At 44.0% G+C, this 26,537-nt stretch overlaps 1 protein-coding gene across 2 annotated transcripts in view; it reads right to left on the bottom strand.

The window, feature by feature from the left end:
* PAH (phenylalanine hydroxylase) overlaps positions 1 to 26,537 on the bottom strand; it is a 70,213-nt gene that overhangs the window by 13,509 nt on the left and 30,167 nt on the right. For both annotated transcript variants that reach the window (XM_029955061.1, XM_029955060.1), the window contains exons 4-8: positions 21,482 to 21,570; positions 10,579 to 10,646; positions 4,877 to 5,073; positions 2,564 to 2,699; positions 1,208 to 1,277 (exon numbers count right to left, since the gene is read on the bottom strand). In XM_029955061.1, coding sequence (XP_029810921.1) covers positions 1,208 to 1,277; positions 2,564 to 2,699; positions 4,877 to 5,073; positions 10,579 to 10,646; positions 21,482 to 21,570 — 560 coding nt within the window. The remainder of the gene's footprint in view (positions 1 to 1,207; positions 1,278 to 2,563; positions 2,700 to 4,876; positions 5,074 to 10,578; positions 10,647 to 21,481; positions 21,571 to 26,537) is intronic.

The raw sequence follows: 26,537 nt of genomic DNA, 5'->3' as shown, positions 1-26,537 counted from the left end.
AATGACACTCTGATAGCAGAAATGACGCTTCTGAATGTCAATTATAGCTTCAATCCAATGGTGACACTTCTGAGCTAAAATTTAGCTAATCTCCAAACATTTCCATTTATAAAAGTTCAACCATCTTTGAATACCACAGCTCCCAAACCCCCACATAAAAGCAACAGTTATTTTTGTGTTTAGAGAGATTGTGTCTTACAAGTTCTCCCTTACCTAGCAGGCAGTTAATTCAGCTTTTTGTTTGTTTGCTTGTTTCAGGTATTAAGTGATAGCTTCTTCAATCAACAATAGAAATATTTATTTCTTCCAGCTGAAGGAAAACTTAAAAACTTACACACAATCCCATTACACATAAACCCATAATTCACATTTGCTGCAGTATGTGATTTGGACCAGTTGATCTTTATTCCAATTGATCCTTATTCTTCCCTGTGAGGAAGAAGATTGGCAGGCAAAGCTTTTTATTGGTTCACACTTGTGGAGACTGAGACACACAGGTCACATGGCTGGTTAGTGGCAGGGTGGGACATCATTCAACTCTCCCATGACCTCAGCTCCCCAACCACGGTGTAGCCTCTCAGTGCCCTGAAGGAATTACTAGGAGTCTGTCACTCATCTAAAAAGCTCACTACAGTGATTCAGTGTATCTCTACAGTGATACAGTGATATGCTACAGTGATCAAAGCCTGTGGCTTTGATTATACTGGCAAGACATTTGGCATATTTTTTTTGCCAACTATGAGTTGAGCTACTGGCATCATATTCTTAGCAAATATTACCTTATCTAATTAAAGCATATACAAAAATGACTGACTGATGAGGAAAGAAGCCAGAAGTCCCTAAAGAGGAGGGGAAAGGTACCAGGAGAATTTGGAAGAAGGTAAGGTTACTTCTATGTGAGGTTCAGACAGGATTTCATGGATGAAAAGACTCTTATACTAAACCTGGTAGGATGAGTGAGATTAGCAAATTCAGTGGCACATTTATAATTCAGAGGATGAGGGATTCATCCACCCCATGTTGTGGTCCCTGGAATGGATATTCAGCCATCTGCATGAGACCATATACCCATCTCTAGTGGGATCGTAGAACTGTGTATGTTTTCCACCCTTACAGAGGACACAAGGGCCCCTCCATATGTTCAATTCATTTGAGCAATCCAGATCTCAATCCTATAATTAAAAGGCCAAAAAGATTCACTCCTCACCTGGGAAAACTGGGCAAAGCTACGATCTGAAAACAAGGGTACATGTCCCAGCAGCTCATGGCAGATATCACTGAAAGACACAAAACACAGAGCTTGGAAGTGAGGACGGTTATAAGTCAAGCCAGACATACTCTTTCTACATGAGAAATGGGCAGATAGAAAGGAAGAAAGCCATTCAGGTTTATGACCTCATGCCCAAGCATTAGTGTCTGCAAAGTTTGGGATCTGATGAGGCAAGGTACAAGAGAAAAGGAAGATGGGGAAAGAGAAATAAGGAGCAAATGTGGGAACAACCACTGGGGTCTTAGGTGATTCCTCAGTGGGGTGCAGAACAGAAGAGCCAATATTCCTATGGACCTCCTCCCATACAGCGGAGTGAGCTGTGCATCATAAACACTTCCCAACCCAAGTCTTCATCTTGCTGTTGACATCCTGGGCAGATGCAGTGTGTTCAGTTATTTCCCATGAGAAATAAAAATTAAATTAAAAAATAGTGCATTCTTTGTTTATTCTAGAAGGGGCCAACAGTCAGTCAGAGGAGAAAATTTACCTTTATTTAACACCTTATGTGCCAGGCCCATTAGAAATAAGTCTTTTCTGATTTGTAGTTATAAACTTTGTGGACAGGAAAAAATACTTTGGGTATCCAACTTAAAAAAATTTTTTTTACTTCATATTTCAAAGAGAGAGAGAGAGCATGAGTAGGGGTAGGGCAGAGAGAGAGAGAGGGAGACACACAATTTGAAGCAGGCTCCATGCTCTGAGCTGTCAGCACAGAACCTGACACTGGGCTCGAACCCACCAACTGTGATGTCATGACCTGAGCCAAAGTCAGATGCTAAAGTGACTGAGCCACCCAGACCCCCCAGGTATCCCTTCTTTTTGTATAAATTATATAAGTTCTTTTTGATTTGATTAAGAAGATGGCTAAATGCCAAAGTAAGGTCATTCGTTACCTCCAGACTAACACATCTAGACATAGAAATATCAGAATCATCTAGATGTGTATTCAGGAGGTTGTGAGATCACTTGGCCACTACTTGTTCCTTTTGACATTTGGAACTTCATAGCTCTGACTCCTACAATCCCTTTGGAGATTGACTGTGACCTCTTATTCCCATAGCTAGAGGATATCTAAATATGTGGTTCACAAGATGCCCAAATCTCAATCAATAAGGTCTATCAGGACAAATCCCCAGAAGAGATGAATCTCTCTTTCTTTGTGCTATGATCGATCAAACAATGCAGAAAACTAGTCCTGTGACCAGCCCATGATGAACCCAAACCTCACTACTGGAGCAGGGATCAATGGCACTCATGGTGGTTGGATACTGGTAGCAGGAGGAGAATACTCACGGTTCAGGTGTGTACATGGGCTTGGACCCATGTCTGATGTATTGAGTGCAGTGGAAGACTCGGAAGGCCAGCCCACCCAAGAAATCCCGAGAGGAAAGCAGGCCAGCTACAGGTCGGAGGCGGAATCCAGTGCAAGCTGGGAAGCAAAAGAGAAAGAAAACTCAATGCCCATCACAGCCGGGGCAGAGGAGTGCAAACCTTTAGGTAGGGAAGCAGTGGAGCCAACTGTCTCGGAGAACGGGTGCTGATGCCAGGTAGACTTGGTTTCATATCTCTGCCCTAACACTTTGTAGCTGGGTGATTTGGGCCAAGTAACTTCATTTCTCTGAGCTTCATTTCCTCATCAGCAAATGCAGATAGATGTTTACTAGATTTATTACAAGAGTCAAACGAGCTAGTTAATACAAAGTCCTTACCACGGAGTCTAGCACATTGGAGACATCTAATAAATTTAGCTTTCGTTTTTCTTTATTAGAATGAAACACTTATTCCCTATTCTCATGTCTCTAGAGTCAGGAGGGAATTTTCGCTCTGCTTCCAGAAGGGAAAGAGATGAGAGGAATACTTCCCGCTTCTCTACTGCCCTCCACCCTGTACACTCCAAAACAAGCAAGGACTTCTCTGATTGGAGCTTTGGGGAAGAGAAAACGAATATTCTCAGTGTGACACTTTTGGCCCTTTCTCACCGATCTGCTCACAGAGGTGCACATTCTGGTCTGCTCTTGGCCATGCAATGGAATATACACTTCACCAGTGCATTGGCAGATAAGTTTACATAATTCAGAGGTGAAATATTAGGAAGTCCATTTTGTTTGTACATCCACACCACATTCTCCAAGTAGCTTTTATCAGTAATAAAGTTGACATTTTGATCCTCTCTCTGGTTCCTATTATCTATCTCTCAGAGTGTTTCAAACTTGGAAGGAGTATAATAATCAATGATGATGATGATGATGATGATGATGACGATGATGGCGATGGTGGTGATGGTGGTGAGAGCTAGCACTATGTGCTACCTCCCATTGTCAGGCACTCTTCCATGCACTTTGTATATACTAACTAATCCTCCTAATAACGCTATGAGGTAGATACTTGTATTATTTCCACTTTACAGATGAGAAAGCTGAGACACAGAGTTTAATTTCTTGTTCATGGTTACAACTACAGTCAGTCTGGCTCCCAAGTCTGCTCTCTTAATGACTTCTCCATAACTCCCCAGTTGCTAGTGTTACCATTTTATGATCTCACTATTGGCCATGGCAAAATGGATATTGAGCCAGAGCTTGTCTCTAGGACCTCCTTGTTCTTCTGCGTATGTTCCTTGGACCTGCAGGCTGAAATTCACTCTGCTTGGCTTCTCATTTACCTCTTTATCTGATAAGTAGAGACCCTCTAAATAGAAGGGCCCCAAAAGGCCATCTAGCTCATCCCCAATCTACCCCAGCTACCACTTCCCTCCCTGCCACATAATTTCCCTGGTTCCTTGCCACAGAGCTGCCCATACTGTGTCCACACAGCCCAGAGCTATAGAAACCTGTAAACCTATGGTCTGTCTTCCTACTTTGTATTTACTAGGTATTTAATATGTGTTAGCTGGCACATACTAGGTATTTAATATGTATTAGCTGGTGATTTTATTTTGGTTTTGCCAAATTAATAACTCCTGGCAGAAAGGAACATACTTATCTCACTTGGAAATGATGTGCAGAGGCCAGTCATCCCAATAATGTGTTCCCCGCCCCCAGAGTTCCTGAGATTCCATTCAGCCCAAATTCACTGAGCACCCCCTGTATATGTAGCCCTGCGCCAGGTGTCTTCACTTGCGAGGTCTTATTTCATTCCCACAATTTCCCTATGAGAGTGTCTCCATTTGACAGATGAACAAACTGAGGCAGCTTTACCCAACTAGACAGGTCAAAGCAAGATTCATACTAGTCAGACTCATGGATTTAGAGCTCAGGGCTCTTAGCACTGCCACACAGAACACATTTCATACACACACGCACACTGCAGGCCCCTGCAGCACAGCGGGAACTGTGGGGAGAACCCTGCCTGGGCACCTGGGACCTCAAGAATGGGGAAAGATGCTTTTCAGAGACATGGCTATGGCAAGACCCACACACAGGCCTTGTCTTGGATGAGAGTGGATTAACCGTGGGAGCTGGCAGGGTGAGGCAGAGCACAGCAGTGAGATTTGTTTTCCAACAATCAACCTGCACGCATCACCACACGCACCCTGATTCTAGCCATGATTTACTTTCTTCCCTTTCCCTTCCCTCCCGCTCCCCGCTTTTGTCCCTGAGGTAGACTTACTCTGCAGAAATTGAGAAACCTCTTCCAGCTGGGGAATGTTATCTTCGCGGAAGCCACAGTACTTTTCCAGAAGCGGGAAGATGTGATTGTGCTCGTAGCAAGCGTGGGTTTTGTACAAGGACTTCAGGGTCCTGAACACCGTCCCCCAGGTTTTCTTTTCTTCCTCCGTGTATTCCACTCGAGGGATGGGCTGCCCACTAGAATATAGCATGAAATGGTTGTCTCCAGAAGGGCAGGAGCAGAGGAAGAAGGAGCATTAGCAGAGGGAGGGAGGTCCTGAGTCTGTGAACTGCCACAGTCCACAGGGGGTTTCATAAGTTATTTGAAAGAGGAAAGTCCCACTTCTTGATATAGGAAACACCCACGCAATTTGGTTAAGCCACGATACAAGCTCTCAACTCCCCAAGCACACCAAAGGTTTGTTCTCATTTTGGAAAATCACTTGGTCTTTCTGCTCTCCTATCTCTCCAGTTGCTTATCCAGGGCGGAAATTCACTTAACTACAGGGACCAGCAGGTAACATAAATGGGTAAAGTAGTGGGTATGTACAATAAGAGAGTGGGAGCCGAGACAACTGAAGGATGCATGCTCCTTCTCAACAAAGGTATCCAAGTTCAAGTAAAGCAATATCGTGTTTTGCGTTATGTCAACTAAAGCAAGTATATCTGTGGTCCAAAGTGGATTTAATATATGGACTGTGAGTCTGAGACCCTTGTTTAGTGGGCATTCACTTGCTAGATTTGATATTTCTTTTTGAAAAATTTATAAATGTTTTTATTTATTTTTGAGAGAGAGAGAGAGAGAGAGAGAGAGAGAGAGAGAGAATCTGAAGCATGCTCCAGGCTCTGAGCTGTCAGCACAGAGACCAATGTGGGGCTTGAACTCACGAACCATGAGATCATAACCTGAGCTGAAGTTGGACACTTACCTGACTGAGCCACCCAGCTGTCCCTATATTTAATATTTCTGACTTTAGGTATTTAAACCCTTGCCAGGTATAAGATCTGCTTTGTAGTATCTTCTGTGATGACATAACAGAGCTACAGGGAGCTGGTTAAAATACATATGTTGGACCTTGTCCCACAGATCCTGAATCCATGGGGGAGGGGCAAGCCCGGGCATCTGGATTGCAATAAGCTTCCATCAGACACACTATAGTTTTAGAGTCCGTAGTTCGAAAAGTCCTTTTGAAAACCATCTAAGAATGAGCTGTGTTCCCAACAGTAAAAACAAATGAAAACCAAACAAAGCCTGCCTTTACAAACTCCAACGACTGTTCTTTGCACCACAGACCTGTTTCCTAACAGGGTACACAGTGTCTAGGACAAGGCAGGACTTTTTACTTGAGAATTATGGATCCTCCTTGGGCTCCAAACGAGGTTTCTCCTGACCTTTCAACGTTGTAGCCCATCCAAGGCCATTAAGGCAAAGCCAGAGTCATGTTCCTCAGAAAGGTGGGCAGGGAGTAGGGCAGTTTTGCTTAAGCATTGGAAGCAACACAAGCTCAGAAGACCTTGTAATGGCCAGTAGGGCTTGTGTAAAGAACATCAGGCACACCGCTGGTGAAGACACCATTATTTCAGGGCTAAGTGCTGATGGAGGGAAAAAGCAGGCTTTGAACATGAGATGGGTTCACTACTTGGCTCCTAGCTGAACAGCCTCTGGAGATTTAGTAAACCTCTCTACATCTAGTCTGTGCCCTTGTTACATGGGCTGATAATAAGTCACTATTTTGAAGGTGTAGAGGAGAATTAGGTGAAATACTATGTATAAAGTACCTAATATCAGTGATGACAAATAATAATAGAATCAGGCAATGTTTAATTATCATAACTAAGTCTTATTTAAAAAGAAAGGTGACTTGCCATTTTGTAATGAGATTTTAAGAGACAGTAACATCCTGGGTATCATGATGCCCCTTTGGCTGATGTTTGCCTTTCCAGGTGTTCTATTTCCCTTCCCCATTCTTCCAGTGAAGCAGCCTCCTCCCCTCCCAGTCGCAGGTTCAGGTGGGAGGAGACTCCACCACTCTTACCTTATCATGTGACCAAACATGGCTAATTAAAGCGTTTCATTCCCCTGGTCACAGAGAGTGACTGAGAGATGGGCCCATGTCCTAATCCAAGCCGAGACTCAAAGAGAAAACTTTTGTGGAATCTTCTGGTAGGAGATAGAACCTCTAATTTGGTTGAGGTGTCAGCCTGGTGGTGCTGGGCCCACCTCCAAGAGAGATGAGACCAATGCCAGAGAGCAGGGCCAATAGAGAGAACTCCAGAGTCAGAGGGAGGGAGCAAGGATGAAGAAGTGTGTGGCAACTTCAGCAAGTTATTGTCACTTTCTGAGCCATATATATATTCAACATAAGGACAATCAGGTCCATCTTGTAATGTTGTAATGACAATCAAATAAGTCATATCTAAAATGCTGTCTGGATATAGTAAATATTTCAGAATTTATTTTCTCTCTCGGTCTTACACATACACTCTAACTTCCATGGTTTACTTAGAAATTAAACAAAGCCATTTTATTCCAACTTCTACTTCCATCAAGAGACCTGAAGTTTTATAAGATCCTTGGTCTTTGAAGAAATTGTCAATTATTTTTATCAAGTTATGATCTCATTAATTAAAATAAACTAAGATATTTTAAGGAGAGTGTCAATTTGGCTTGAAATAAAAAAGAGATTTCTAGTTAAGCCAATTAGGACCCTCCCTCAAAAAAAAAATGCTTGAAGTAGAAGACACTGTTTCTGAATTATTCCATCAACCAAATAAGGCATTCAATTTACTCTAGCACCTGGCGTAGCCTTCCCTATCCTTGGTGTCTTATTTCACACCAGGTCTTCCCATGCATGTAATTATTACAAGACAAATAATTTGGTGCCCCAAAACTGCAACTGTAATTTTTCAGTGTTTCTTCTATCTGATTGTTCAAGACTTTTGTTAAATGTTCTTGGGCAAGGGAGTCAGAGGACTATATGGCAGATGGGCAGAGAAGAGGGTCACTAGTGGTAGTGGGGTTAACTCCTTTTTTATTGTCTATAGTAATTCACTCTGGCCCCAAATATTCACATCTCAAAACAAAAAACCTACAGCTAACCAAACCCAGCCTCTCATTCACTATCCCCATTTTCTTTGGCTGTAAACTCCAACTCAATCTTTAATTCTCAGCCTAAACATTACTTCCTACTGACCTATTTGCCCAATCTACATTTCAACTCATTATATGGCCTCACGATGCCCACCTTTTGACTTTGGTAACACCTATCACATTTACTGTTACTTTTGTCATTGCCTTCCCCAGTATTCCCCCAGAGAACACAGACTGTTGGTCGTGCTCTGGGAGTGGGCTCCAGAACTTAACAGATGTATTTTGTCACCTGTTCAATCTCCTGTGATTCCATGACTCATAATGCAGGAGTCTGTGCATTATTCCCCATGTGAAATAATGATTGGGAAAGTGCCACAGATCTGAATGTGGGGGCTGCTGTCATGGAGGATGGCAGAAGCCAATGAAGAGGGCCAGAATTGAGTCTGAAAGACCCTACAAGCTCTGGGGTGAGATGAACAGGCTGGGGAGAACTGGGAAGAAACCTCAGAAAGGAGGGAGGGAAATCAGTAAAAAGTGGAATATGTTTGATTCTCTTCACATGTAATCGTTATGCTATATAAGGTCACCATGAGCTCTGAGCTGAACTCTGAACACAGAATGACTGGTCCAAAAGAAAATACGGGACTCAAATCTTAGGAGCTCTGGTCATATTTTCATCAACTGATAATACCTAACTTGGTTTTCTGTGAGCTTTTGTATAAAGAAAGCTTATTTAATATATATGGCTGATTCACTTACATTGAACTCAACAGGGGTACCTGGGTGGCTCAGTCGGTTAAGCATCTGACTTCAGTTCAGGTCATGATCTCATGGTTTGTGAGTTCAAGCCTTGTGTCGGGCTCTGTGCTGACAGTTCAGACCCTGGAGCTGCCTCAGATTCTGTGTTTTCCTCTCTCTCTGCCACCCCCTACCCCCCGTTCTTTCTCTCTCTCTCTCTCTCTCTCTCTCAAAAATAAATAATAATAGAAAAAAAACACATTGAACTTGACAGCACTATAACCCCTGCCTGAACAAAGCCTGTCTAACACACGCACTTTCTTCATAAACACATTACAGCCTTCTCACACTTAGGAACCTTAGACTACACTTCACCACTATGCTGGGGGCCGAGGGGGACATTTTAAACAGCAAAATTATCATTGAAAAGTACAAAAATTCAGTAAACATGTTTCTCATCTAAATAGACTTCAGTAGGAATAGTTGTTTGTAGTATAAAAGCTGAAATAAGAAGGCAGTGTCACCTTATTCAGTCTGGGACCTTGTGAGCCAGGCAAGTCCAATCTTTCCCCACTCTGTGCTTGTCTGGGAATGATTGCAAAAGTGCCACAAGAATTGAATTGGAGGTCTCAAATAAATGAAGCAAGTAATCCTCGAATAATGAAAATCCACTCTGCCAGGTACGGAGCTACGAGACAATTTCAAAGAAGAAAGGGATGGTAAACAGGGTCAAAAGTTTAAGAGAGGAACTAAAATGAGTTCTGAAATAGGCTTTGAATCTGAGAACAAGTTCAGCTCTACTAGCCACGTGACCTTGACCACATCACTTTACCATCGGAGATTCATCTGTAAAAATGGGGAAATTGACTAGAAGATCTCTAAGATCTTCAGAGAGCCAGCCATCCACGGATGATTTTCAATAATCGATTTAACTTACTTTATAAACATCGAGGATGGTGAGGCATTCAAGTCATTCCAGGCATCTCCATTAGGTTTCACATTTTTACATTATTTTTTTAGTGTTTATTTATTGTTGAGAGAGAGAAAGTGTGAAGAGGGGAGGGACAGACAGAGGGAGGAAGACAGAGGGAGGTGGACAGAGGATCCGAAGCAGGCTCTACGCTGACAGCAGACTGCCAGATGCGGGGCTCAAACTCAGGAACCATGAGATTATGACCTGAGCTGAAGTCAGCAGCTTAACTGACTGAGCCTTTTAAGTCTGTCATGAGCATGTTTTTTCTGTCCCATAGAGCTCAGGCCTCAAACACTGAGTTTCCCGGGTAGCATTTCTGTCGTTCCTGAGGACTCAAAATAGCAAAACCAGTTCCCTTCCCAAATTGACATCTTTGATATTTGCATTTTCCTTTGGCTAACATAGGGTAGAATCCCAGACAGAAAAAAAATAAACTCGGAAAATTGCCCTTCGCAGCTGGGTCAGATGAGATAAAAGAACAACGCTGAGGCACGGCTCATCTGAAACCTCAAATGATTCATTATTTCAGCAAAGCAGCCAACTCCTCCTTGAATGTAAATGATTCTCTTTTTCCTTCTTCCCTGTTTAATGTGGAGAATACCAGAGGCTCTTTTATTCAGGGCTGAGGCCTTTTATAATTACATCAGACGTTAGCGCCTAAGGACATAACAAAGCTGGGGAGAGAGCCTGCCCGGCACGGTGGGTAATTTTGTTTTGTCTAGCAGCAATTTTTTTTTAAACATGTGTTATTAAAGGGAGGGTTTAAACACACACGCGCGCGCACACACTCACACAGAAGGCGGGACTCTCCATGCTGGTATTTTCCAAACTTGGGCAAAGAGAAGGTGAGCTAGGAGTGTGCTCTCCTCTCTCTTCCCCAAGGCAAGCGGAGTGGACTTACTGTCGGTAGCTGTAGGCAATGTCCGCAAACTGCTTCCGTCGGGCTCGATACACAGGATCTTTAAACCCCTAGGAGAGAGGAGACACTTGACTTCTCCAGGCTTGGGCAGAGAAGCCTAGCACATCCACGCAGGATTTGAATGGGGGCTCGTGAGCGCTGACCGCCCAGCTCTCCTTCCTCAGATCATATGCTGAAAATAAAATCTCAGAGAACCTGAGGGTAAGCTCCCGGCCAGGTATTATGAATGGCACATTATCAGCAACGCCTTCCATTCAGTGGGGGGGGCCTCTCTGCTATGGAATTCCAGAGTGTAAACAGTGTGCAGATTTAAAAAAAATCTCATCAATGGCATTTCTAACTCTCAAGCTTGCTAACTTAGGCAGTTATTGGGATAGGTGTCTGTGATGAGAATGTGCAGTATCGACTGAATACCTAAGCCGTGCTATGTGTCTAGCACTGTCTCCTGACTTTCTGATAAACAAGCAGGCACATGCATGCTGCCATTGCCATTTTTAAAGGTAGTATTTAAAATGGGGTGTGTGGGTGGCTCAGTCAGTTAAGCGTCGGACTTCGGCTCAGGTCATGATCTTGCAGTTCGTGGGTTCCAGCCCCACATTGGGCTCTGTGGTGACAGCTAGGAGCCTGGAGCCTGCTTTGGATTCTATCTCCCTCTCTTTCTGACCCTCCCCACTTCACACTCTGTCTCTCTGTCTCTCAAAAATAAATAAACATTAAAAAAATTTAAAAGATAGTATTTATTGGGTGCTTATTATATGCCTATCTGTCTGTGCTAGGGACTTATTTTATTTGTGAATCTCACAAAAGTCATGCAGGGGAGATCAGTGTGATTATCCTCATGCATCCAGCATAAACAGTGGCCCAAGAAAAGGAGTCAGCAAAGATGAGGCCAGGGTGTGAATCACCCAATTTCATGCTCTTTTCATTACACTTCATGATCAACCTTTATACCGCAGCAGGGACTCAACTGAGAAATCAGTCTCAATATAGAAAAATGAAGGTAATCATTTCTCTTTTGAGGCTCACCTGCAGGCAGCCTTTTCCCAATAGTCATAAGCAGCATATTTCTTTATATATATATTTGGGGGGGAGTGTATGAATGGGAGAGGGGCAGAGAGAGAAAGGGAGAGAAAAAATCCCAAGCAAGCTCCACACTCCTAGCTCACCAGACATGGGGCTCGATCCCATGAACCGTAAGATCATGACCTGAGCTGAGATCAAGAGTTAGGTGCTCAACTGACCAAGTCACCAACGCACCCCCATAAGGAGCAGATTTCTGAACAGTGAAAAGAAGCCAAGGGTGTCTTTCAGTGTTGGGACACATACCTTGGTCAGAGGTGAACCCAGTTGATTAAAAGGGCATTTCCTCTGCACTTTCTTCCAGGAGTTCTAGGGTTTAAGGTCTTGCATTTAAGTCTTTAATCCATTTCAAGTTCATTTTTGCAAGCAGTGTCAGATAGGTATCTAATTTCATTCTTTTGCATGTGAATGTCCAGTTTTCCCAAATCCATTTATTGAAGAGACTATCATCAGTTCCCCATTGAGTATTCTTGGCTCTCTTGTGAACTATTAGCTGACTGCGTATGCATGGCTTTATTTCTGGGGTCTCAATTCTCTTCTGTTGGTCAGTCTGTCTGTTTTTATGCTGCTACTCTACTGCTTTGATTTGTATAGTTTTGTAATATAATTTGAAATCAGGACTCATGATACCTCCACCTTTGTTCTTCTTTCTCAAGAAGAATTGCTTCTTGACATTGGTTTTAGCAATAATTTTTCTGGATATAACACCAGAAGTACAAGCAACAAAAGTAAAAGTAAATGAGTAGGACTATATCAAACTAATACTTTTGCACTGTAAAAGAAACAACCAACCAAACAAAAAGGAAACCAATGGACGTGAAAACAAATATTGCAAACCATATACCTAATATAGGATAAAAGTCTAAAATAAATAAGTAATTCATAAAATGCAGCCTCAAAAATTCCACTTAAAAAATAAGCAGTGGAACTAAATAGACACTTTCTAAAGATGAAATACACATAGCCAGTAAGTACCTGAGAAGACACTCAACACTCATCATCAGGGACATGTAGGTCAAGACCACAGTGAGATACCACCTCACCCCTTTCAGAATGGCTGTCATCAGAAAGATAAGGGAGAACAAGTGAGGATCTGCAAGAAAGGGAACTCTTGTGTGCTGCTCATGGGAATGTATATTGGTGCAGCCACTATGGAAAACAGTATGGAACTTCCTCAAAGAATTAAATGAAGAACTATCATATGATCCAGCAATCTCACGTCTGTCTGGGTTTTTATCTAAAGGAAATGAAAACAAGATCTTGAAGGGATATCTATATTCCATGCTCACTGTAGCATTAGTCACAATAGCCAAGAAATGGAAACAACCTAAATTGTTTGTCAATAGATGAATGGATGAAGAAGATGTACACATATATTTCACATGTATTATAATATGTAATATGTAATATAATAATATAATACATATACATATCATATTACTCGACCATAAAAGAAGGAAATCCTGCCACTTCCAACAACACAGATGGATTGTGAAGTTATGCTAAGTAAGTCAGATAGAGAAAGACAAATATTGCATCATCTGACTTCTAGGTAAGATTGAAAAAAGCTGAATTCATAGAAACAAAGTAGAATGGTGGTTGCCAGGGCCTGGGGGTGGGAGAAATGAGCAGATGTTGGTCAAAGGCTACAGACTTGCAGTTAGTTATAAGATGAATAAGTTCTGGGAATCTAATGCACAGCATAGTGACTATAATTAATAACACTGTGTTATATACTTAAAAGTTGGTAACAGAGGAGATCTTAAATATTCTCATCACACACACACACACACACACACACACACACACAAATGGCAATCATGTGAAGTGAGAGGTGTTAACTAACCTTATTGTTATAATCATTTTGCAATATATATGTGTGTCAAATCATCATGTTATACCCTTTAAACTTACACAATGTTATATGTCAATTATATCTTAATAAATCTGGAAAGGGGAATATTTTACCAAAAAATGATAGTAACCTGAATTTCAGAAAAACAAGAAGCTAGCATCATCACTGTAGAACTTATTTTGTTCATTCTAAGAATTTCCCAATAAGTGAGGACATCTACCACCTGCTGCCCCAGCATCCCTCCAAACCAAGGTGTTAATGAGTCATAACACCTTGCAGTAAATGCAAGTAAGTAAATTGGGCACCATGATTTGATTTCCAAGCAGCACTAAATGCATTTCTTTAGGAACCTACCTACCAAGCCAAATGAAGAACACATTTCCATAGTTAGGACTCAAAATATGAGCTTAATACTTGCCGGTCATTAAGGTTTGGTGACCACAGTCATCCTCACCCACCAGGCTTCTCTGTCAGTAATAAATGGCTCTCTCCAGCCCTTAAGTACACAGCAGAGAATTTGCACCTGTAAGGCATCTTAGAGAATATTTCTATATTTTGACCTAGATATGAGGAAAATGAAGCCTGTTTGCACCCACGGCTGACAAGCTGAGGTTTGAGGATTGAGGCAGGCCAGGCAGATGAGGGGAGATTTCCCTTAACCAGTGGATTTTCACTTCAGCATGCTGCCTCCAGGAATGAGATGCCCATGACAATTGTTCTTCCCTATTCGGCTCTTTATCTTTGATCTTTAATGTACGTTGTCTAGGTAGTTCGAAGATATTTTCATCAGTGAAAAAACCTTAGTATAAAATTGTATATCCAGGAGGTATCAACGATGTTGGGAGGAACCTACAAATGAAATGATGGAAAAAGTACACCAGGGCCTAACAAATGTTACAAAAATGAGAAAGAGTACCATTGATTTTTCTGCACTATTTATGCTTTTGAAATTTTGTACTGCGAGTATGGATTTCTTTTATAATTAGTAAAAAATAAAATAGCATTACAAACCCATCTCAAATCATTACGAAGATGTGACGGAAGGCTCTCATACTAAGATATATTGACACACGTGCATATATAGTATGCGACACAGATTTCCCACAGGGAACGCTTCTAACCACAGTCCTTTCCAGCTCAAAGTGCCTAAAAAGTTCATTATCAGCTATCAAAAAGCCTCCAGCCAGGCTGCAAGGACTTTTGTTCTCTCAGTTGCCAGGGAAAGAGAACTGTGGCCTTGAAGTCCAACTCTTATGGTTTGGTCTTGCATCCTTTGGGCAGCCAGATGACCACAGGACCTCTGCAGCCATTCGGAGCACACTCTGAATTAAGCTTTAGTTGATGATGACTAATCATCCTGTCTCAATTTAGACTAATAGCAGCAATTTCAGTAGCACTGCATGTAATTTATTTATAATCACCCTGTCTCAATTAAGCTAATAGCAGCAATTTTGGTTGCACTGCGTGTAACCAAGTATGTTTTGACAGGAAAATATATTGTTGGTGAAGGAGGAGTGGGGAGGAGGGGGAGGAGGCGGAGGAGTGGAAGGGACAAAGTGGAGAGAATTCTATAGGAGGCAAAGTTATAACATCACCTGCAATCTACATGCAGTCACTTTCCTAAATCTCAGAGTTTTGATGACTTGGGTGTTGATGTGCGTGGTCTTGCTTTTGTGGGGATATCAGAGAGCAGGTAACTGTATGGAAAAGTCTTCTGAGTATTCCAGACTGAGCTTGTCATGTCACCATTTCTTGATGTCCTGGCTGAGGGTAGACCTCAGAAATGCCACCCTTAGACTAGCAAGGAGAACAGGGGTTTTCAAGTCAGGCAGGCTGGGTGGGTTACTAACCCCAGTCACTAGGAGCTTGGCCTGAGGTTGGTCAGATCAATTCTCAGAGCCTCCGTTTCTTCATCAGTAAAGTGAGACTGTTAGCCCCAGTACTCTCATGGTATTGGGTAGGTTAGATTAGGTAAGGTAGGCAGGGCACCAAGTAAAATTCTGAACACAAAGGAGACAATCAAAAAATGACACATCTGTGCAAAATGGTGAGAAATTCAAGAGCTGAGAAGTCAGATTCAGAACATAAAAAGGATAGAGTCTGGAAAGCATCACTGAGCCCCATCACCCATTGTTGGGACTCCTAAGCAGCATCTGTACAATTCTTTCTTTCTATTTATATTCCATCTATGTCAACAGTGAGAGGCTTTTTGTATTCCATCAGTTCCACACCAACTGGAGAAAGGATGGTACACAGGAGGCAAGTGGCTCGAAGTGGTTTAGTAACTGCCATCGCCATCCTGCAGACCCTGCCCAGAGATCTGTAAACCAACAGACCAGGGCAGCACCAATGACAGCCCTGCCCCTTGCCCACTCTCTGTTGCTGGCCATGCCCACCTCCAATAAAGCCACCAAGTCTGTTTGGGAAAGGATTCAGATACCTGGTTGCCCAAGCCAATAACCTAAGAGTCATTCTTTCACTTCTCTCCTCCTCTCTTCCTTGATATCCAATAACCAATCTTAGTCCATTTGTCCTTCCAAATATCTTAAGTCTATCCTTTTTACTTTATTCTCACTGCTGTCCCTCAGTTCAGGATCCCATTGCTTCTTGCCTGGGCTAACTTAACTGCTTTCCAAGTGGACTTTCTTTGTGTTCTTTCCATGCCTCTCCACTCATACAGCCCAAGTAGATTTGCAAAGTGCAAATCTGGTGCTGTCACTCTCTTTAAAAACTCTCAATGGCTTCTCATCAGTTTAAAGGTAAAGCCCAAAATTTTTGACACAGTCACAAGGCTTTATTCGATCTGGCTCTGCCTACATTTCCAACTCTGTGTTGAACTACAATGGTAGTTCTGCATAGTAGGTCCCAAATTTGTCTCAGTTGGTCTTGTTTTTATTCTTTAAACCCATCAGGCTTTTGCCACATCAAGGCCTTCATACATGCTGTTCCCTCTTATCGGAATGCCCTTCCCTATTCTTCTAGACCAATAAGCTACTCCTTGGCCTTTCCATCTGGTTAAACTGCATTTTATAGACCCTCCTTGCTTTTTTCAAAGTTTATTGATTTTCCTCTACAATACACTTTCTCAACAACCTGAGTGTTTCTCCTTTCAGATGATCATTATACTTCATACCATTAAACTCAGGACTCTGTCTTATTACTAGATTTTTAGTGGATGGCATACTCAGCATATTTCTGGGTGGTAGCTATTAAAAATTATGTAAAAAAAATTACCATGTGCCTTTTCAAAGTCATATTAGATCATTGCCTTACAAGTTCATTGTATGTTCAAGATGCATGTATAGTTGTCTGATGTGCAATTCACTACTTAGTAAGGCCCTGATTCTTCAAGGTTGGATGCTGCTTTACAGAAGATGGGCAAGTAGCAAAATACTTATTTTGTGATCAAGTTGCAAATGATTTCTGTCCAGTAGATAAAAACACTCATAGTTATGGCTTTCTTGCCTTTAAGGACATTAATCACTTATCTTTCTGATTTTGCTCCAGCACTCGATTTTTCAATGACCATCCATATTTTAGTCTCTTATAGCTTCCTTTGCACCAACATCATCATCTTGCTGTTTCCCTCACTACTGAGCTAATGGACTTTTGACAGATGTTGACTATGTACCTGTATGATAGTTGTTTTCAGCTTTTTGAAAATTATGTTTTGACAGAGCAACTCAACTTAGTAGGAAGGCCACAAGTCTTTGATGACTCAATTGGCCGACATCTTTAGAACAGACTCTGATGGGACCTTCAGGTGGAGAATTTTAATTGGGAGAAAGGAAGTGCTAGAAACAGAGCCCTTCACGGGGGGAAGAGCAAGACTCTTTCTGGAGAGAAGAGAAACTGCATACCCACATTTGAAAGACTGAAAAACAGTTTGAGAGCTTTAGACAGTAGAAGAAATAAACACAGACCACATGGTCATGCTGATATTTTCTCCACCAGAAAGTGTCCCCTAGTGTGGATCTTCAGCCGAGACACTGGTGCAGTTGTCAGCAGAACTGGCATAGGGAGCTCCGGGGTTAGGGTCTGTGTGGCCGAGGCTGCTGATGCTCCCCGAGATCTGTGTCTCATTCCTCTTTCAGAGAACATTGCTAATTCACGTTTCTCAGTCTTCTTTGAAGCTCATAGTGGCCATATGACTGGGCTGCAGTCAATGAGAGTTGAGTGAAGGATGTGAGTCACCTCCAGATATAGCCCACAGAAACCTCCTGGGAGCAATTCGCTCTCTTTTCCCATGTACCAGCAGAAGGAAAAGGGCTCTGAGGATTTGGAGGAAGGTGTGGCCCTGAAATGGAAGGGGCAAGACTGTGTGGAGCAACCTTCCTACTGACTTACACTGGAAATACACCTTCCGTGCGGTAAGCCATGGAGATTTGGGGATTGTCTGATCAGTGGTTAGCCTACCTTAGTTGTTAGAAGGCTCGCCTCACACCTTCCTCTTTCCAGAAGTCCTCCCTAATCATTCCAGTCCTCAGTGACCTTGCAACTCAGAGTACATGCCATGTGACTCATTAAACAACACGACCTGGTGTTTAATCATGTACTTTTTTGGTGTTATGAGGTAAACTAAATATTACCTAAACTGGGTTCCCTGGAACACTATCATTTTAGATAACATTGCTAGGTATTCCATTAAAAAGGGGTTCCATGAGTGAAAAAAAAAAGTTTGAGAAATATTAGGTTGAGTGAGTTTCATGTTTACAGGACTTTCCAAAGTCCTTAATGAGATCACAGGACTTGCATATGCTTAAAATGGAGCTCTAGCATATAGTGTCTCTCCCATTGATCATGAGATTTTTTTTCATAGATTATAGTTTGGAAAACATGCATATGACCATTTTGTGTGTGTGTGTGTGTGTGTGTGTGTGTGTTATACCTTTACAAGTCATGAGGAAGTGGATTTATTTTTCTCTGATACTCTGTGTTCAAAGTATGAAGCACAGCACACACAGTTCTGTGACATCAGTGTCAAAACGCAGCCTGCGGAAGAGGCCCGTGGAAGTGAAGTCTTCAGGGAGGCCAACCTATGAGCTGGGCCTTGGAAAACAAGTAAAGGTTTGCCAGTAAGGCAAGAGCCGGTGACAGGATAAGGAAAGGATCCCAGGTGAAGGTGACACACGGACAGGACCACAGGCACTGGGAACAGTCAGAGAAAGAGTCTGTTCGAGACTGGAAATCAAACCACTTGGGTTCTGTCTACCAAGCTTAGAGCTGTGTCCCCCCACCTCTGGCGCCCCTTTGAGAAGAGCAGACACCCCTTCTCCCGCGAGGCCTCAGCTGGAGGCCCCTGGACGGCAGAGGTCATGTCTTATTAATCACTTCAGCCCTCTTTCCTCTCCATAGTCTGGGGAGTGGCTCACATACATGTGAGGCCACACCGCCCTCTCTGTCTGAGATCTCTCTGACATTAGAAAGCACAACCTCCCCAGGACGGTTGGTGATAATACCGAAATTTCAAAAATGCAGGGAAAGCATTTCGCACAGTGCCGGCATACAATCCATGCTCAGGAACTGTTTGCTATGAATATCAGTCGCTCAGCAAATGCTCGAGGAAGGAAGAAAGGGGAGACACGGGCGACAAAGGACATGCACGGAGTGGAGTGCAGCTCTCTTATTTCACTTTGCCACTTGGCTAACGCAGACCGGCAGATGCCCTTTACCCTCCGGGGCAGGAACAGTCCTTCCTTGGCCACATTCCTCGGAGTGGCCGTTTTGGAGGCCTTGAAGTGAGATATTGGGTCAAACGTCAGTGCACACTGCCAAGGGCAGGGGAGCGTGCCGCAAGCCCAGGACAGCGCGGAACAGAGGGTACTTTGGGGAAGAACACCCGCCACTCCTCACGCCAGGCAGCCAGTGCCTGTGGGGCCTGAGGGGGTGTGCACAGGCTCTCTGGAGTGTTTGCTCTGTCCTTGGCCCATCGGTTCCCAAGAGCTGATGAAAAGCCACAAGAGGGAACAGAGAGAGCCTGGCTTCCTCATGGGGAGGACGGTGTGCCAGACAAACTGTTTCTTTTTATGATAAAATTCATCCCAGTGAGAGGTCAGGGAAACAAAGATGGGGGCTGAGTCTGTAAGCAGAAACGAATTCCAGAGAATTCTAAGACCAGCTTATGGAACTGAGCAGACACAAGGAAAAAGGGGGGCAAATGTCCATGTCTGTGACTTCTTCCCTCTTCCCTCTTCCCTGGCCACACTCGTTCCCCTAAGTGAGAGGTGAGTGTGGCCCGCAGGAGGGCCAGGGTCAGGGCAGGAGGCCTGGAGGCCGATAAGAGGAGACACAGCCTGATGGGCTGATTCCACGGACTGGCCAAGGTGCCCCAACAGCTCTTCCAGAGGAACAATATCTTTGCAGATGCTTTGCTCCCAAGGCCTGTGGCCAGTGACCTGTCAAAGGGATCTAGAGCCTCTCCTGGCACAGGTCTGCCACTCCTGGGAGCCACAGGAGAAGCCTGCACCGTCCCCAGGAAGGTGAATGGGATCAAAATCCTCCAGTTACTTGGGGGGTGGGGGAGGGTGTTTAAGTATATATATCAGGAGACTGACACAATTTCTATCCCTAGACTAAATAGTTTCACAAGTAAGAATCAAGAGAGCTATGGAGAGCCTACATCAAGATACACAGGCAAGAAAATTATTTTCATAAGGAAAGACTAGAAACTTCCTAAATGTTTGCCATTGGGGGGTGCTTAGCAAGTTATGGCAATGCATAAAAATTACTTACATAATAATGTTATGATATATAATTTAATAATACATATTAATTTCTACATAATAGTAAGAGATGGGGAGAGAAATGTGGAGAAGAGAAAGGGGGCACACCAAAATTAACACGGATTATTTCAGGACAGTGTGACAATAGGAAATTGTTTTTTTCAATTTTGCCGTGTGTGTGTCAGGAGGGAATTTGCCTCTGTTTCTAAACTAGTTTCTCATCTTTGGCACCTTGAGCACTGGATTAGGAATCTTAAAACCCAAAGCTTAGTATGGGACCCTAGAAAAGTCATTTACTCTCACTGGGCCTCCGTGTAGCTATCTGTAAAATGGGAACATCTGCTTTGCTTCCTGCAAAGAGCTTTGTAAAGAGCAAATTCACAATTTACTCAACTGCAAACATCCACGGCGATATAAGAAAACTGGTGAAATGCAGACCCTCTCACTGAGTTACACTAAACCACTGCTATGAAACAGATCCCAAGTCATTTGAAGATTAAGGAGACATTTGCCTGGGCAGAGTGTAAGGGACAGCCAATGCGATGGTGGCACTTTTCACCTATGAAGGCTGTCAGAACTGGCCCTCACCCGGAGTCCAGCCTGAGCTGGAACTTTCTACCATACAAAAAATGATGATAAAGTCCCCCTACCCTGGGTCTTTTCTCAGAAACCAGTAAAGGACCTGCTCTCCCCTGCCCACAGGACACAGGATGCAGTCCAACTTCTTTGTCTAGTACATTAGATCTTTTAAAATCTGACCCTCACACCTCATGTACCAGCCAGCCATTCCGAAATATTCCAGATAATTTCAGGACTCTGAGCCTTCACATATACTGTTCCCTCAGCACCTTCTACTCAGTTTTTAGGACCCAGGTCCAATGTCACCTCTCCTCACTGCCCTGCTGTACCCGGCAGAGTTGTTACCTGTTACTGTTTCCCAAACACCTGAACTGACCCTCTTTAATTGTATGAAGTCAGAAAGATGACGTACACATGTGCAAACACACACTTAAATGCATTCGTTATACATAAACAATAGTTTCTGGAGGGCGATCCATTTTTGCTCCAATAATCATAATGACCACGGTAAGGACGATGGAGATGATGTAAGATGGCACCCTACTAACGTCTGTAGTACAAGCAAGCGAAGGAAGACACCGTTGGGGATCGGGGAGGGGAGGAGGGGAGGGGAGGCGTGGGCTGAAAGGATCCCATCAGAAGGACTCACGGGGTGGTCTGCATCCAGTTCCGCTCCGTAGCTGAGGATCTGGTTGGCAAATCTGTCGAGCTCTTGAATGCTTCTGGGGAACCAGGGCACTGAAACACAGAGAGGGCCGCATCCTGAGCGGAAAGTCAGCAGGACACGGCCGAAGGCCTCACCACGGTCAGAAGCGCGGGATCAGCCCCAATTAGACAAACTAATATAACCCCCAAATTACTATAATTCCAACGTTGGCTCCCATTTTGCTTGGAAACAAATTTTTTTAAATTTCAGCCTTGTTGAAGTGTAACTGGCAAATAAAACTGTAAGACATTTACACCTTTGTGATTTGACATAGGTATACATTGGGAAAGCATTTCCTCCATCTAGTTAATTAACATATCTATCAATGACACATATTTACCTTTGGGGGTTAGTAAAAACATTTAAGCTTTACGCTCTTAGCAAATTTCGATTACATAATACCATGTTACCAACTACAACCACTATGTTTTACATCAGGTCCTCAGAAATATACCCTTTTACCTTCCAGCTTTTACCAACCTCTCCCTATTGCCCCCAGCCCCCAGCCCCTGGCAATCACTTACCTGCTGTTTATTTCTATGAGTTTTGTGCCCATTTTTTAAGGTTCCGTACATAAGAGATCCTATGCATTATTTATGTTTCTCTGACTTATTTCACTTAGCACCTTGGAAAAATAATTTTAAAATAAATTCTCAAACATATTCTCTTTCCTGGAGATTTTCTCTGAATTTTCTCAAAATTTGCCTCCCTCCTACCTATCATAGTAGAGTGGAGTGGTTTTTGATAGTTTTCTTTGGTAGCAGAGTATTGCCTGTAACCCCAGAATATAAATTGGATAAAATCAGAGCTGTTCTGTCTTAAGTAAGGGACCCAATCTCATGACCCCATCTTCCTATCACATGCTTCCCTCTTAAAGGCTCCCAGGCACCCTGGCAGAGTCTCTGATGCCAAAACAAATGTGAAAGTCATTGGTGAAACAGAATGGAGTCAGGCAGTCCAGGGTCTGACAGCGCCTCGTAGTACCTTAAAAATCTGCAGGCTTGTTTTTGGAGCCACCTAGTGGGGGAGTAGATGAGGTCTGGGCTGTGTGGTCTACAGGGAAGAAGACACACTGGGGGTGGAATTGTCCCAGGAATAAACAGAGATAGGACTTTTGGACTGTAAGGTCATGAGGGAAGGAACCAGGAGTGCACTGTAGTTCAAGTGCATGGAGGAGCGGGGGAGAGAGCAAGGAAGGAAGGGAAGAGGAAAGAAAGGAAAGGAGGGATGGAGGGGGGAGGAAGGAAGGAAGGAAGGAAGGAAGGAAGGAAGGAAGGAAGGAAGGAAGGAAGGAAGGAAGCCTTGTTGTGCTAACCTGTGAGGTATTCACAACAGTAACTGTCATCCACAGAGCATCAACTCTGATCCATGCTGTTTCTGAAATATCTTCAAAAGAAGGCATAATAACCCCTATTGTACAGTATGCACAGCCCTGAAAGTCTAAATGACTAGTTGAAGACCACACAGGAAGTAAGAGAGAAAAACAGAGCCAAAGACGACATGGGAGGCAGGGAGAGCTGTAGAGGGAGGCCCAGGCATCCAGTGCTTCCCCTGAAATGAGGTTCAGAGGAAAAGACGCTGAACTTGTAGTCAGTAAGGTCTGGCTTGGAAGCCAGGCTCCATATACCTACTTTTTCTTTCTGTGTCTCAGTCCTAACTGCAAAAATGGCAATAATAGCAACAATAGGAAGAATAGCAAACGTTTTTGGTTCGATATCTCTTTTAATCTGAGTATTGCAGTGGGGAGTCAATAAGAATGTAGGCAAAGGGCCGGCCCAGTGTCTAGCCCATAAAAAATAGCTTTTCATCTCTTGCACCTTCTTTCCCATTCTGGCCCAGCTCAGGTCAGCTGGGAAAGGACACGCACGCCATCTTGCGGTCACCTTGGGGAAATGCCACCCATGATCTCTATACAGAAGCTTTAGGCAAGAACTCCACCAAAAACAAGACGCTTAGTTCAACAGCATTAAGAAAGGTCCATTTAGAATCTTGTTTCCATAGATGCGAGATGCAAAGCTTTCTGCTGCCTATGTTAGCGATAAAAACTTGCACTGAGTGCTGTTCTAAATATTTAACCTGTGAGGTGAGTACTATTGGTCTCCCCACCGTACAAATGAGGAAACTGAGGTACAGAGAGGTTAGGTGGTGAACCCAAATACCTAACTGCTAGAAAACAGAGGAGTCAGGATTCAAACTCAGGCCTGGATGACTCTGTGATTTCCGTCCTGACCATGAATCCATCCTGCCACTTTGGGAAGTTAGGTGGAGGGCATTGATGGCTGGGCTCAGGAGCCTGACTGCCTGATTGTCCTTGCAGTTTCCCGCCTGGAGGTTTCTAGGCCCCTACAGCCCAGCCCACTGCTCAAGGTTGGCCCTCTGTGGTAACAGGAACAGGAACAGACACCGCAGCAATGTTCCAGCTAAGGCTTATGTAACACTCGTTTGTGCCAGGCACTGTCCTAGACACGTTACATATACCACCTCACCCAATCTGCATCACAACTCCAAGAGGTGGGTGTTATTATTGACCCCATTTTACAGTGGAGGACATGGAGGAACAGGGAGGATAAGTCTCTTCGTAGACCTTCTGGGTCCCAACAGCTGGACTTTGGAGTCTGGGGTGACTCAGTGCTGTGCGCTGCTCACCCAGCATGGCGCCTGGCTTCCCGCTTTGTCTCTGAACTTTTCTCCAGGCTTTCCTTTCTCCTTGAGTCCACTGCTTCTCCTTGCACAATGGACCTCTGTTATTGGCATTGAAAACGGGGTCTATCCCTTACCCAGGTTTGGAAGGACTTGAGAAAGGACATCCTACTGTAGCCAGCCAGGGCTCAGCACCCCCTCTGAGACCATTCCCGCCCCCCAGAATGCTGCCGCCTCATCACCTCGCTTCCAAGGCACCCCTTTCCCACGCCATTGCTGTCTCTCTTGCCTGGGAGTCATCCATAGCTCCGGCAGTCACAGTTGCCCTCAGAGACAGCCCTGCCTTGCTCCCCCACTTTCTGACTCATCGAAGTAGATTCTACAAACAGGTATTCAGCGTCTACTATCAGGCACTAGACACAGAAGGGGTCTTCACTCCTGTGGTGCTTCCATTCTAGTGGGGATGGGTGACAAGAAAGAAACTATACATAAATTTAAATAGATACTAATGCCAGGAAGTTTCTGAACTAAGGAGATGGAGAGAGAGGGAGACACTAGTTCATATGTCATCCCGTGGCCCCAGACCCCAGAACGAGGATCTGGGCAACTTGATGCTGTCTTGCCATTACTCAAGGGGGTCTGGCTGGCTCCCTGTTTGTCTTCGGGAAAGTAGTTCTACAATCACCAAGGGCCGCAGCAACAGAGCCAGACAGCTTAGGCTGGGATGGGGTCACTGTACTTACTATCTGTGCCACCCAGAACAAGTTATTAAACCTTTGTGTGCCTCAGTCTCCCTATCTGTAAAATGGGGACTAATAATAGCCCTATAAAGCACTACTTTATAGGAACAGTATGAAGTTGAACGAGTTAATATACAGGAGTCACTGAGCACAGTACTGGCGCAGAGTAAATACTATTATTGTCCACCTGCGCCCTCCAGAAAATGTTTAACTCTGCCCTTAGTTCAGCAAAGCACAGAGAGCAGAGTCGAAAGTCTTCCAGCAGGACTAGAAAGTCAGCCACTTATTGTGTTGTGTAACTGAGCAAATATTTTATCCCTCAGAGTCTTAGTTTTCATTCCACCGTATGGATTAGAACCATCATTCTCTATTATTGCATGAATTAAAAACGACAGCCATTGTGACACAATGAGGGGTTCACAGTAAGTGCTTATGTGTATTAATTATTAGGGTGACAGGGATTTTAATGATGGTGATAACAAGGAAGAAAAAGGAGGAAGAGGAAGAAGAGGAGGAGGGGGAAAGGAAGGAGGGAGAGGAGGAGGAGGAAGACGACAAAAAGGGAAAGTGGAGTCAGAAGCCCATTGTCAGTCAAGCTCCAGCAGTAATAGGCTTTCTAATCGTGGACCTCAGTTTCCCCATCTATAAAATGTGTCGCTTGTGGGTGGAATCCCTTTCGGGGTTTCATATTTTGAGCCCCACAGAATGCCGGTGCGGGGCTGAGGCTGGTCAGAGGGGACGTGAAGAGACACTTTCGGGAATCACTGGAAGCATAGCCACTGTGTGTCTTCGGCTCCCCAAATGCGCGGCACCTCCCATTTCCCTTTCTCCTCTCACGAGAGAACAAGGTTCCACTCCGCAGACAGAAGCCTGTTCCCGCCTGGATTCCGAGCCGCGCGCCGCCGGCCCCGCACTGAACGCCAGGGGGCAGCAGAACCTGCGTGCTTTCAGCCCGGGCTGACGTTTTCTCCCTCCTCCAAAGGGAGAACATTAGTCCGACCACCGGGCTCAGTTCAGACTTCGCTGTCAAAAAGAAAGACTAATAAGAATTAAAACTCACTCTCAAAGAATTCAAGGTTTGGCCAAGAGAAGGCAAAGGCAGAAGCCGCCCACCAGTCCCCAAGCCCTTGTCACAGAGACTGTGAGGGACCCCCAGGCGGCGCCACGAGGCTGCGGGGCGCTCACCCCCATCCACGGCCTCCGGTATCTTCAGGGCCTTGTCCCCACCCAGAAGTGGCCCGGAACACAGCCACGTTGGAGAAGTGGCAAGGCTTGTGGCTAATCATGTAGACGTCAGAGCCAAACTGTCTGGGTCCAAACCTGGCCTTTGCTACTTCCAAACTTTGGGACTTCGGGCAAAGTCCTCCAGTGTCCCGTTGGTAAAATGACTAGAGTAAATGCATGTACTTCAGAGTACGTGAGGATTAAATGAGCTAATGCACGGATAGTGCTCAGAACCGCAGCGGCACATAGCAAGTGCTTTATAAGTAATTGGTTTTATTATTATCACTGTAGAAGGCCAAGTGACGAGGGGTGATAAGCCTGGTACAGTCTCTCTCCGGGCAGCAGCCCAATCCTACCTTTCAATCTGTTTGCCTGTCCCCTCCCCAGATCCCACA

This window comes from Suricata suricatta, chromosome 10, assembly GCF_006229205.1.
Source record: "Suricata suricatta isolate VVHF042 chromosome 10, meerkat_22Aug2017_6uvM2_HiC, whole genome shotgun sequence".
Classification (NCBI taxonomy): domain Eukaryota; kingdom Metazoa; phylum Chordata; class Mammalia; order Carnivora; family Herpestidae; genus Suricata; species Suricata suricatta.
Note: the sequence above shows the minus strand (reverse complement) of the source record. Positions and strands in the feature narration are given on the sequence as shown.